The following is a 12,572-nucleotide window of genomic DNA, read 5'->3' as shown; positions in this document are numbered from 1 at the left end:
GTTTTGAAATCCCAAAGTTGGAACTTAGAAGCACCTTGCAACAAAGAGTTTCCCCCTTCATTTAACAAGGGATTTGCAATGGAATCCCCTGTTGAATTAAGGGGGGGGGACTTTATTTTAACAATGCCTTGCAAGGTGCTTTGAAGTTCCAACTTTGGGACTTCAAACCACTTGCACCTGATGTCACTGAGAGGGCAGCTCTACCCACCTGTCAAATTTGACCCACAAGGCTGATCCTGATAAACATGTGGTCCATGAAGCAAAAGAGGTTCCCCACTCCTGTCTTACAGCAGGCCTATGAGGTCTGTCAGTTTTATTTTCACGTTGCAGATGACGGAGGGTGGGCTGAGAGTGAGAAATGTGGCTTGCATAAGATCTCCCTGCTGACTTCTCAGCACCTTTTAACCTAGGGCTTCCTTGTCTGTCTTAACCCTCCCTGCTACTTTAGATTTAATGCTGATTCCTCCCTTTCCTTTGAACCAACAGAAGCTGGTGAAAAGGGAACCCAGCTTTCTGGTGGTCAGAAGCAGAGAGTGGCTATTGCGAGAGCTTTAATCAGAAACCCACCAATCCTGATATTGGATGAAGCCACAAGTGCCCTGGATGCAGAGAGTGAACATGCGGTGAGCATGATTGTTTGGAGGGAGTGTTCTTGTTCAGGCATAGCATTAGGGTGCCAATTATACAGTTTTAAGGGCTTGCCATACTGTGCTACCATGATGGACCCATGTTGCCCACTGTTGACTGGCAGCAGCTGTCCAGGAATTCAGGCTGAGGTCTTTCTCAGCCCTGCCTGTTAATGCCAAGGACTGACACTCAGGCCTTCTGTGCAACATCTGGTGGTTTGCCATTGGGCTATAGCCCCCTCCTTAGAATGAGGGAGGAATCTGGCTGCAAACATTGAGCCAGGGCAAATTCAAAGCAAAAAATACAGAGATATGGGAACGCGAGTATTGATGTGGACTTCAGAGGCTTCAGTTTAAACTGGTTTTTTTTACATCAGCTTCCCTGCCTTGTCAACTGCAGGCTGCTGTTACTTGCCCCTGGCTGGCTATTTTCAAACCTGGTTTGTGTGTGTGTTGAGAGGGAGGGGTTTGGTGGTATTTTTGTTATTTGTTTTAATTTACCTGTCATTTAATTTACCTGTCACCCGGGGGACGCGGGTGGGGCTGTGGGTTAAACCACAGAGCCTAGGGCCTGCCGATCAGAAGGTTGGCGGTTCGAATCCCCGTGATGGGATGAGCTCCTGCTGCTCAGTCCCTGCTCCTGCCAACCTAGCAGTTCAAAAGCACATCAAAGTGCAAGTAGATAAATAGGTACCGCTCCGGCGGGAAGGTAAACGGCATTTCCGTGTGCTGCTCTGGTTCGCCAGAAGCGGCTTAGTCATGCTGGCCACATGACCTGGAAGCTGTACGCCGGCTCCCTTGGCCAATAAAGCGAGATGAGCACCGCAACCCCAGAGTCGGTCACGACTGGACCTAATGGTCAGGGGTCCCTTTCCCTGTCATAAATCTCTGGGGCAGGTCTGTCTGGACATGTGCACAAGGAAATCAACACGACGTTTGTGAGGCATTTCTTTAACAACCTCTTTCTCTTGGCAGATCCAGCAAGCCATTTATGGGGATGTCCAGGGCCACACAGTGCTTGTCATAGCCCACAGACTGAGCACTGTGGAGAAGGCACACAATATCATTGTTCTCGACAAGGGCTGTGTGGTACAGCAAGGGACACACAAGCAGCTCATGGAAGAAGGTGGCCTTTATTACAAGCTAGTGCAAAGACAGATTCTCGGCCATGAGTCCGGCACGGGGGACAGCTGTCAGGATGGCAGCTTGCCTGGAATCCGGAGAGAGTCTTCAAAGACAGGACTGGCTGAAGAGTTCAGAGTTTGATGTCATGTGTGCCGGACTTGAAAATTTTGAACTGCACAGATGGGCTGTCAGCTGAGCTCAGAGGTGAAAGCACTATGGAATCCAACTGGCATCCCACTGGAAGAGTCAACCTCTCCTCTTTAGCACAGCTTCACTAATGTTTTCTGACCGTTTACAGTGTTATGCACTAAATGTCCGGTGCACATGACTCCCAGCAGGCAGTATCCTGCTGATCTGAGAGGAGAACCAGTGGGCCAACAATTCCCACCACAGCCCCTGTGTTTTCTTTTCCCACTGATACGCATGCAAAACTTGCTGTTATTTATAAACGGTTGTTTCTTTTAGGTGCATGCAATTGTATGGGAAGAAGGGTGATCAGTTGAGGGTCTCTGAGGGTGATTGTGTGGACTGGGAAAGGAAATGTTGCCTTGGGACTAAGCCAGCAGTTGCTCTTTGGGATCACTCCAGTGCCTGTAGATACCCTTGCTAATGCCATGCCTCAAGTATGGCACCCTCACTAAAACAGACATTCTCTAGGGCACTTGGCTCAGGTTTTGACCATCTTAGACCCCAAAATTGCAAAAATGACTAGTGGTTCTAGATACCTCTGAGCTGAAGTGTGCAAATTAATATGGTGCCATGTTCACATAGTGAATAATATGCATGATGGCTTTTTAGAAGTAAGGAAGCATTCAGAATCATTCCTTTGAAAAGCCATGCTTTCAGTCCCCTAAGTGGCACTGCAGCAGATGGGGATAAATGGTGGATTGTGTCCCTGGCCTACAGACAATTACATATATGATAATAAACCCTGAGAGGGATTCTTCTTCCCTTGGTTAGCTTTTGATATTTGGAGGTGCACACTTTTAAAACAGAAACAACTTAAATGGTTTAAATATATGTTGGCACTTATCAGTTGTTGCATACTGTCAGTCTGTGTACCAACATTTGCAGCGAATAAGACAATCCTGTTTTCAAAACTTTGTTTTTGTGAGGGCAGTCAAGGCTTTTTCATTTGGTTTCAATGCATAAAGTCAGGCAGGAAACACCCCCCCACACACACACACCAAAAAAAAATATCCACTGGGAAACTTTCCTACGTGAGTAAGAGCAGTGTACCAATTCTTCTCTATTTGTTTCAATGAGGTTTGCAGAAGAGACCTTCCCAATGGCTTGTTCACCAGTTTTGTTTGGGGAAACCCAACAAGATCTTGTTCAAGGTGTGGGTTCTGCCAGCAATCCCAAATAACTGCTGGGGGTTGGGAATCATTTTTTACATTCTTTAATTGTCAGGCATTGGTTGCCTGAATTATTCCGTTCATTTTGTTGTTTGGTGTTGTGTTTTGTTGTTGTTGTTGTAGCAAAGCAAGGGGGGGCAAGGAGGAAATATGTTATACCTCCACTTTGCACTGCCTAATTTGGCCCAGTCGTTTTACAGTTTCATAAATGATTTGGAAGAGCTCACAGGCATCCAAAACTGTGCTTAAAGAGTCAGGTGGCGGGGTGGGAAATTACCAAAATAACTAGACTATGAATTGAGGATTGAGCAATTTTAAAAATCTTTCTCTTTCAAGTCTCTCCAGTTACACTCAGTTGCAAAATAAGCTCAAGCACTTTAGCTCATTTTAATTCCTTTCTGATATTTTGATGCTGCTGTGTTTTTGGCAGATTTTTTTTTTGCTGTTGGCAAATTATAAATAGTGATGTTTTACAAACACTTTACAAAATAAATAAAGACTACCTCTGACACTCAGCTTATTGAGACTCTTGAAGGATTATTGCTGTTTTCTGTGTTTTATTGGCATGGCTACCTCCACATGGGCAAGAGATTCGGCATTTGCCAAGCACACAAGACCAGCTATTCTCATTTTGCATGGAGCACTCACAAAACTCAGTGAAACAGTGGGATAGAATTCCTGCACATTCCGCCTCCTCGGGAAAAGGGAATCCCACGGAGGGCCAGGTGCTTGAGAGAACCCCTCTTCTCAATATATTAGAGCCAGTGTTCAGTGGCACACTTAGGTTATGCTAGTCTTTGGAATTAATCGTCTTATGGCAGCCCTCTTTTTTCAATAGCAATGTGTATTTTACTTCAGAATGTGGTAAGCCTGCTATGCTGCACCTGAGAGCCCTCCTTCACTTTGCTTGGTGAGGTCCTGGACCTCTTCCTCCAAAGTCCTGCAGTCTACCAGTGGTGGAACTTCTCACTCATGCTTTTCCAGTGACTCACATAACAAAAGGGGACATTGTTCTTGATGGTGAACAGTTCACCATGTGTTTGGCTGCTTGGTGTGCATTTGCTAGTCAGAAGCCAGTGTCACTGTTTTGAAACAACTGAAAACGTGAGGTCTACTGCTGATAATCACATAATTATTGACAGGTTGTAAATGCTGCCCAACGTAATGCTGTTGGTTCACCCTTTACTAATGAGGTTGAAGCCTTCTGCATTTCATAGCAAACCAAGGGTGGGGAACCTTTTTCATTACAATCAATCAGTCTCAAACCTTTATTGGCATATAGACCAAATTCTGAAAGGTTTGGTACAATAAAATCACTCAGCAAAATCTGCATCTAACAATTAAAATACAGTTTTTCTGTAATAGAGAGTCTGGCACATGGGGACCAAAATATAGCTGGAGGAATCAAGACTAATTAGCCCTAATGGACTACCCTCCACTGCACTCTACCTTGCATTCAGGGCAAGCAAGAGGTATGGTATAATCAGAGTTCAAGGACACACTCAAGCCAGGCTCTGTATTTGCAGTTAGGCAGTCTCTCCCATATAGTGGTGAATTTGTATCCTGCCTCACTTGCCAAAAGAAAGATATAAGCCAGGAGGAAGTGGTTCACAATGAGGTGCTCAAGCACATCTGACACAGCCAAGTATATTGAGCAGCGAGTCTTCCAGGAATCTCCACCTGCTCCTTCCTGATCAGATACACCAATGGAATCCAGCTCAGGAGCATCTGGTTCTTCCTGTCTCCAGCTGAAGCTGGCTGTGCAGAGCGCAGGTTGGCTGGACCTTATAACAATCATGAATCCAGCATGCCCAGAGCAGCAAAAATATCCATCCTAGGTTTAACATCATGTCATTAAAAGGACATGTCATTAAAAAGAAGAAGCATAGGCAGGAAAACAGCTTGCTCTGCAGTTGAAAACCCCTTGATGGCTCTTCTAGGGAGGTATGCACCTAGTTCCAGTAGTGAACTTGGAAAGTCACTCCCCTGGGCTCAGGGTTGGGGCTGGGGCTGAGGTGGAAAGCAGAGTCTAACATCCCCCTTGATCCTTCCAATGCAGTCATTGGGGGGGGGGTGCCAAAAACCCACAGAGACCTTTTAATGCCTGCTTTGGTCTTTGATGGAAGACTTTGCCGAGAAATGAGGCGCAAGGTGCTAGGTTATGTCATGACTCCATTCTGGAGAAAGCATCAGTCAACAACCAAGTTTGCTGCGAATCTCCTTTGATTTTGGACAATAGGGCTAAAGTGAAAAGGTCCCTCTGTCGACTCGACCATGACAAAAGCTGCTGGAGACTATTGGACTGTTAATTGCAGGTTTATTGCTGATAAGGCGGGACAGTGAAAGAGGGGGAGAGTACATGGTTACTACATATCATTAATTAGATGTTAATTTGTTACCAATTTTGAAAAGCAATAAAAATTCATGGGGAGGTATGCAAGTAGTTGCGAAAGTGACTATACATCCAGACAAAATACTTCTGACCTGAATATTATTTTTATCACACTTGTATATAAGCTTTATGCTCCTGTCACTTTGTGACAAATTTCAGGCTGTGTTCTGAAAAGATGCTTCAGCAAATATCTTAACTGTCAGTTGGCAAGGATCCTTATCAGAGGTGATGTAGGCCACAGGCACCCTAATGAGGGACAAGAATAATATGATCCCCAGGGCTAGGCCCTAATGCCTCTTATTGGTTTGGTTTTTATATAGATTTTTATTGGTATCAGATGGGCAAAGCTCTACCTATTCCTAATGGGATTAATTTAGAATGTGTTTTCTGTACCCTGTTCAGAAGAGTTGAGTGTCTTATTCTGGGGTGTCCAAAGCAAATAGACTGTGGGTTCTAATCAGCCAAGTTTACTCAGTATAGACCACCCTCCACTGCATCACATCAGACATTGAATCAGCTGCCACTCTTGTCCCGCTATTCATGCTTAAGACCTGCTATCCACTATTTTTTTTAAAACAACATGTGAGCACCTTGTCATTCATAGTTCCAGTTTGCCTTCTGTAAGAAAATAAAACTTACAGAACAGCTGAGGCTTGTAGGGCAGTGTCTTGATGACATCATAGACATTTGTCGTTCTGCGATATCCACACTTGCATAATGTATTAATTTTTTTTCAGAGTTTGACTTTATTGTAGGAGAGAGTGAGTTGATTCTGTCCTGAAATTGAGTGATGGTGCTCCAGAGTTGTATTAACACTCTACAAAATGTTTCATCTGTCTTCACATAAAGCTTTATTTGTGCACCTTTTTCCATAGACATGCCTCATTTAGGTTATGCACATCTTGAGTTATGAGGGATGTTCTGTTTTTGTAGCACCACGAAGAAAAAAAACATGTTTGTACACTAGCATTCTTTTGGAAAGCAGAAAGCAAATGTGCTCTAGGGCAACTTGAGCAGGCTGTGTGGATTTAGCAACCCGCCTCAGGAGAGGGTTAAAAAGTTCCAAAGATTAGACTTGCAAATTAAATTCCCTCTGAAATTTCCAGTACAAACTGACTGTTGTGAAAGTGACTCATAGATTGCAGATATACCCAACAAGTATGCTGAAGTCAACCTTGAAAGGATACCAGGTCAAGGGTGTGGGTGAGCATGCAGAGAACACATTTACAAATAAATCAGGTCACATCACAGTTAAATACAAGTTGGCTGGATGCCAATTCTTCCCAATGAACAAATGGCCTGTAATTATAATGGGTGGGGTATTCAAGGATGCTGTGTTTGCATATGCATATACACGCAATGCACTTATTGTAAGTGCAGATACATATCAGCTTACGGATTCAACAGATAATGCCATAGGAATCCAAACTGCAAAAGGGAGAAAGATACAACTCAATTTGATTAAACAACAAATCAGTCACAAGTTCCAGCTACATTTACCACCTTCAGTAAAGGAGGGTGGTCAGTCCCTCTGATCTTCAGGTGGAAGAGAGACCTTCAGTGGAAGGCTCTACTGATGAAACAGAAAAGCCGTCCTGAAGTTGACCAATCAGGCAATCTTTGCTGTAGGCCTTAGCACCACCTTCTCTTAATGAACACAAACAGAACCAATAGTTCTTGCTTAGAAGTGTCCTTCTGCTAGCTGAGCCTCTTGTGCCATTTTCAGCAAACCCAGCAATCACCGTACATGTGGTCCTGTAGTACTGAAGCCACATTGACCTAGTTTGCATGCCACAGTATGTCACAGTAAATAGTTTACCATGAATGCACCCATTAGGGTTCTTCCACTTCTCCTCATTGATGCAGGAAAAAACCATAATGCCTGGCTTTAAATTACTTCCAAACCAGAGGTCATGGTTTGTTTCATTTCCAACAAACCGCAATCTGTTCTTGGCTTACTGATTGTGGTTTACTGGAATGAAACAAACTGTGATCCCTGGTTTTGGATGTAATGTGAAATTGGGGGATGTGATTTTGTTTCCTCAACAAAAGCAGGGAGAATGAAAGAGGTGAGATGGCTGTAAATAATTCACTTTGATTTACTGTGATGTGCAAGTGGGGCTGCTCTGCACTTTAAGAGCTTTTGCTAAGCATTATGCGCAGTCAGACGCCATTTTCATGTTGTGTACATGCAGAGAGACTGGTGCCCAAACTAGGCATACAAAGCAAGGGTTTGGAGAGGACTACTAAAGCAACAGAGGTGTGGGGAGCTAAACATTTATTCTCCCCATGCTCCTTTTCCACCCAAACCAATTTAAACCATTTTCCTCTCAATAGGACTCAATAACCAGGGGGAAAAAAACCACACCATTAAAAAAATCAGCTACAAGAAAGTGGTATCAGAGGAAGACTTGGTAAAAGAAGGGTTCAGTTTTGGAGAAGGGCTGTAGCTCAGAGGGAGAGCATCTGACGTGCATGCAGAAGGTCTCTGGTTTAATCCCAAGCATCTCCAAGTACAGCTAGGATATACTCCCTGTTTGAAACCCTGGAGAGCTGCTGCCAGACAGTGTGGGAAATACTGAGCTAGATGGACCGATGGGTCTCATTCTGTATAAGGCAACTTCCTATGTTCCTTCCTTGTAGTTCTGTTGTGCTTTAAAGTTTATCCTCTCACCTGTGCCCCAAATTGTAACCAGTTTTTTGTGTCCATAAACCTTAATGGGGGAGAACTACTTGGAATTAAATCATATTTGCATGGATGCGTCCTGGATTCTGTTTCTTGGTTACACTGAAGTGTTATATAACATTTGGAAGTAGTTTCTATATTGGTATTAAGAACTTAGCATTTTTTTGTCTGCTTCTATGCATAGATTTTTTTTATTGAATAGTAACTCTCTTGTTTACCTTGTGATGGTTTTTCCTGAGTCTCTAAATGCACCCCCCTCCATGTTTTTTATGTGAGCCAAGCATATTTAGTTATACAACTTAGTTATACAACCAGGAAACCCTGGCTAAAATTGATCAGCTGTTCAGTTGTTGACATGTCTACAAGTGAATGCACTCATAATCCTGTCCACACACAAATTATTCCCAGACAAACAAGAAACCACACCTTGCTTAAATAACACACATTTTCCACTCAAAGCCTTGTCCTTTAAGTTGTTCTGCAAACTGCTAAGATGAGAAATATATATGATACAGTTACGTTTCCTAAAATAATAAATTTGAAGACAAATATGCTCTTAGAAAGTCCATGTGTTTGCTGCACCATGTACAATTTTACAGGCGCTATTCCCTCCTGTGTGAAGAGTAAATGCCCCTTCCAAGATGGCAACTGCCACCTGCAGATTTCATTAGTAGCCTCCCCCTTAAAAGTAAAGGTACCCCTGCCCGTATGGGCCAGTCATGACCGACTCTGGGGTTGATTGCTCATCTCGCTTAAGAGGCCGGGAACCAGCGCTGTCCGAAGACACTTCCGGGTCACGTGGCCAGCGTGACGAAGCTGCTCTGGCGAGCCAGCACCAGCGCAGCACACGGAAACGCCGTTTACCTTCCCGCTATAAAGCGGTACCTATTTATCTACTTGCACTTAGGGGTGGTTTCGAACTGCTAGGTGGGCAGGAGCTGGGACCGAACGACGGGAGTTCACCCCGCCGCGGGGATTCGAACCGCCGACCATACGATCGGCAAGTCCTAGACACTGAGGTTTTACCCACAGCGCCACCCGCGTCCCACAAGCCTCCCCCTTACTGATACTGAATTTAAATTAACAAAATTAATGTGATGCCTTTTTAGTTCATTAAAAAGATTTAAAAACCAATTCGTATGATAGATGGAAGTTTGCAGCCCTAAATTAGAATATAGCTGATCCAATAGTCACTGGCCCCAATCCAACTAAAGCTAGCTGTGACTACATCCTGTTGACTTTACCATGAAATTTACCGCTCCTGCTTTGCTCCTTTCTGCTAATGAGCAGGAGCAAAAATCTGCAACCTTTGGCTTAGTGTAGCATCCAAAGCAGGGAGTGTGATTTATTTTGTTCAAACAAGCCACAATTGGCAGGCTGAGAACAAACCTTGGCTTTGGATCGTAAAAGAAGAGCAAATCTTGCCCTAAGACTTGTATACATTGTATTGAATTATGTGCAGAGGTCAAGGTGCAAGGCTGGCTTTACCACTAGGCAGGCAGGGTGAGCAAGCGGCTGGGCAAGGGGTGGGAAGGAGTGTTGGGGTATTGGAGAAAAGGTCCCTGTGTTCTCCACAGCTTGCCCTGAAGTCCCTAAACTAGCCTGCTGCCTGCTCAGGTGTTCTGGAGGATGCTGTTCCACCTCCAGTGCTGAAGTAAAATTAGTTTGTGTACACACTATACATTTAAAGCACATTTGAAGCACATTCCCCCCCTCAAAGAACTCTACCACAATAAAAGAAAGTCCACTATTATATTTTATTATAAAGAGAGGCACTTAAATTCTTCCCATTGAGTTCCTTTGGTGTGATTAAAAGTAATTTTAATTTGGCTGCATTTCCATTCCTTTTTTAACTAGAACTGGCACATGCAAGGGTGCTAAGTGATGCTCATGCTGTCATAGCAACAATGCGCTTTTAAAAAACCATAATAAAGTCTGTGTGGTAGCAGCAGCTGCGAAGATGTAATGCCAGTCACTAATCAGCCCACACAAAGAAGGCAGGGGGAGAGAGAAAAGCTTTTGATGGAGTTTGCCACAGGAAGTTCAGTTTATGTCATTGAACAGGTGGTTTCCCAGTTATGTAACTAAAATTAATGGCATATATCCAGATTGTACCCCAACCCTGCATTGATCATACGTAACAAAAAGGAAAAGAAGGGAGGCAAATTCTGATTGGTTGCAAATAGTTCTTATAAAAATGGGAGACACAACAAGTCCTCTTTTTAGAGCTAGTCCCTTCTGAATCGTGTCTTCTAAAATTATACTTTCTACAATAATCTCATAATCTCAAACTAAAGAAAATGTGTTTCCTCCCATTTCATGTTTTGTGTTATGCATATGTAAAACTGTGCATGTTTAATCAATTAAAACTCATATAATTAATCAATACAGATTTGCTGTCATTAGACACGTGCCATACTTCAGGGGCCTAAATTAGATCATGTCCACACTATACATTTGAAGGCACTCTTTATACCACTTCAATAATCATGTATTTCCCCAAAGACTCCTGGGGAAATCGTAGCTCTGTGACGGGTCTCCTAACAGCTCTCAGCACCCTCTTTGGGGGAAGCCATGACTGTTAAGAGTGGTATGAGTGCTTTAAATGTGTGGTGTGGCTGTGGCCTTCATCACTTTGAGAAGTTCTCAAAAGCAGACTGGCACTTGGACTGCCTTGTACATTCAGGTGTCCCTGATCTACGTGCCTCTTTCTGTTGGTGTGCAGGCAGGTAGGGCCTTTTCTGTGGCTGCACCAAGGTTGTAGAAAATTTGCCTTCCAGATAACAACATCTATCTTTTCAAGGCGGAGACCCGCAAAAAATCACAGGCAAGAGAAGCCTGTGAGCGTGGGATTCGGCGGGCACCTTTTGCGCCTCCCCAACTTGCGGGGAAACCCGGTTTCGGGGGTCTGGAGCGACGTGGGGTGAGCGGCGTTGTTATATGGCTTTAGTAGAAATGTTATAAGGATTTAAGTATAAATAGATTAATAGAGTATTAAAGATGAATGATAGAAAAATGTTGGAATGAAGTTATACGGCTTTAGTAGAAATGTTATAAGGAATTAAGTATAAACAGATTAATAGAGTATTAAAGGGAAAATAAGGTTAGAATGTGCTAAGATAATCACAGGATAGAAAACAGAGGAAGATTGAAAGGAATTGCTGAAACAATTAACAGAAGTGGAATACAAAAAGGGAGGTGTGAGGAGGTCGTGGAAATAAGATATTGAAATTATTTGATGTGCTTTAAATTGTTTTTGTTTTGTGTTGTTAGTTTAATGTGTTAGTGTTATGTAGTGTTTGTGTATTGTATTGTATTGTATTGCTCTTGTTTTTTGTAGTGTTGAAATTGTTGGAAAAGTAATAAATATTATTTTTTTAAAAAAATCTCTTTTCATATCAGTATCTCTGACAATTTTAAATGGCATGCTGTTATTAGCATTGATTTCACTTTTATCAAAAACAAACCAAAGCAGCTAACAGGCAAAAAAGGTGTCGGCAGTGGCGGCAGCAGAGAATGCAAGATTAAAAAGAAAAGCAAACCCCTAAAATGCTGATGCCCCAACGCCCAGTTTAAAACAGCAACGAAAGATCAGCACAAGGTGGGAATTTAAGCAGCTGATCAGCAAGAAGTTGAGAGGAAGAGCTGAAACAGCTGATCAGAAAGGTGTTGAAAAGCCACTGAAAGAGAAATCTTCAAGTTGTATGAAAAACAGAAATATTACACAGCTAATGAGAAAAACAAGTTTTATTTCTGATGGCATTCTGTATTTTTACACTTTTCCTGCGGGTTTGATTTGTTTATTGTTGAGAGTACTGTATTTATATATTTTTTACCAACTTTTCCTCAGCCACAAATGCAGATTGACTTCATTTTGTACAATATACAGTATACACACAGTCATTTTCCCTACATATGATAAACTAACAAGAACGATTCTTTGGGGAAACTTTCATTTTTTAAATTTCAATAACGTTGCGTTTTTCATTTGTTTATTTTTCCATCTGTTTCTCACTTTCGTTAGTCAGCTGAAGCATCTTCAGACGGAAAAGAGGTAACTAAATATACAGAGCGAGAGAGGGGGGGGAGGGAATATGCATAAAACATAACATAATAATAAAAAATAGAAACACTCATAAATTTAAATACTGAATTGCAAACAAAGTTAAAAGAAAAGCGGCGCTGAAAGTTCTCTTCAGAGTGAGCGCGCGCGCGCTTTTCCCGCCTCTTTTCTCTTTCCCCTCCCCCCTGTCACGTGCCGCGGGGGGGAGGAAGGGAGAAGGGAGTGACAGGTGACGTCACACTCCTCCCCCTCCCTCTGGCGTCGAGAGAAACCCGGAGGGAGGAGAGGAGAGGAGGGAAGAGCGGCCGCAGCACTTCCGGTG

At 43.0% G+C, this 12,572-nt stretch overlaps 1 protein-coding gene across 8 annotated transcripts in view; it reads left to right on the top strand.

The window, feature by feature from the left end:
- Positions 1-2,927, top strand: part of ABCB9 (ATP binding cassette subfamily B member 9) — a 32,155-nt gene extending 29,228 nt beyond the window's left edge. For all 8 annotated transcript variants that reach the window (XM_081841607.1, XM_081841605.1, XM_081841606.1 and 5 more), the window contains 2 exons: positions 487-623; positions 1,602-2,927. In XM_081841607.1, coding sequence (XP_081697733.1) covers positions 487-623; positions 1,602-1,892 — 428 coding nt within the window. In that variant the 3' untranslated portion in view covers positions 1,893-2,927. The remainder of the gene's footprint in view (positions 1-486; positions 624-1,601) is intronic.
- The last annotated feature ends 9,645 nt before the right edge of the window (positions 2,928-12,572 follow it).

This window comes from Podarcis erhardii (genome assembly GCF_964252035.2).
Source record: "Podarcis erhardii genome assembly, chromosome: 15".
Lineage (NCBI taxonomy): Eukaryota > Metazoa > Chordata > Lepidosauria > Squamata > Lacertidae > Podarcis > Podarcis erhardii.
The sequence above is the reverse complement of the archived record's forward strand: the minus strand, read 5'-3'. Positions and strand labels throughout refer to the sequence as shown.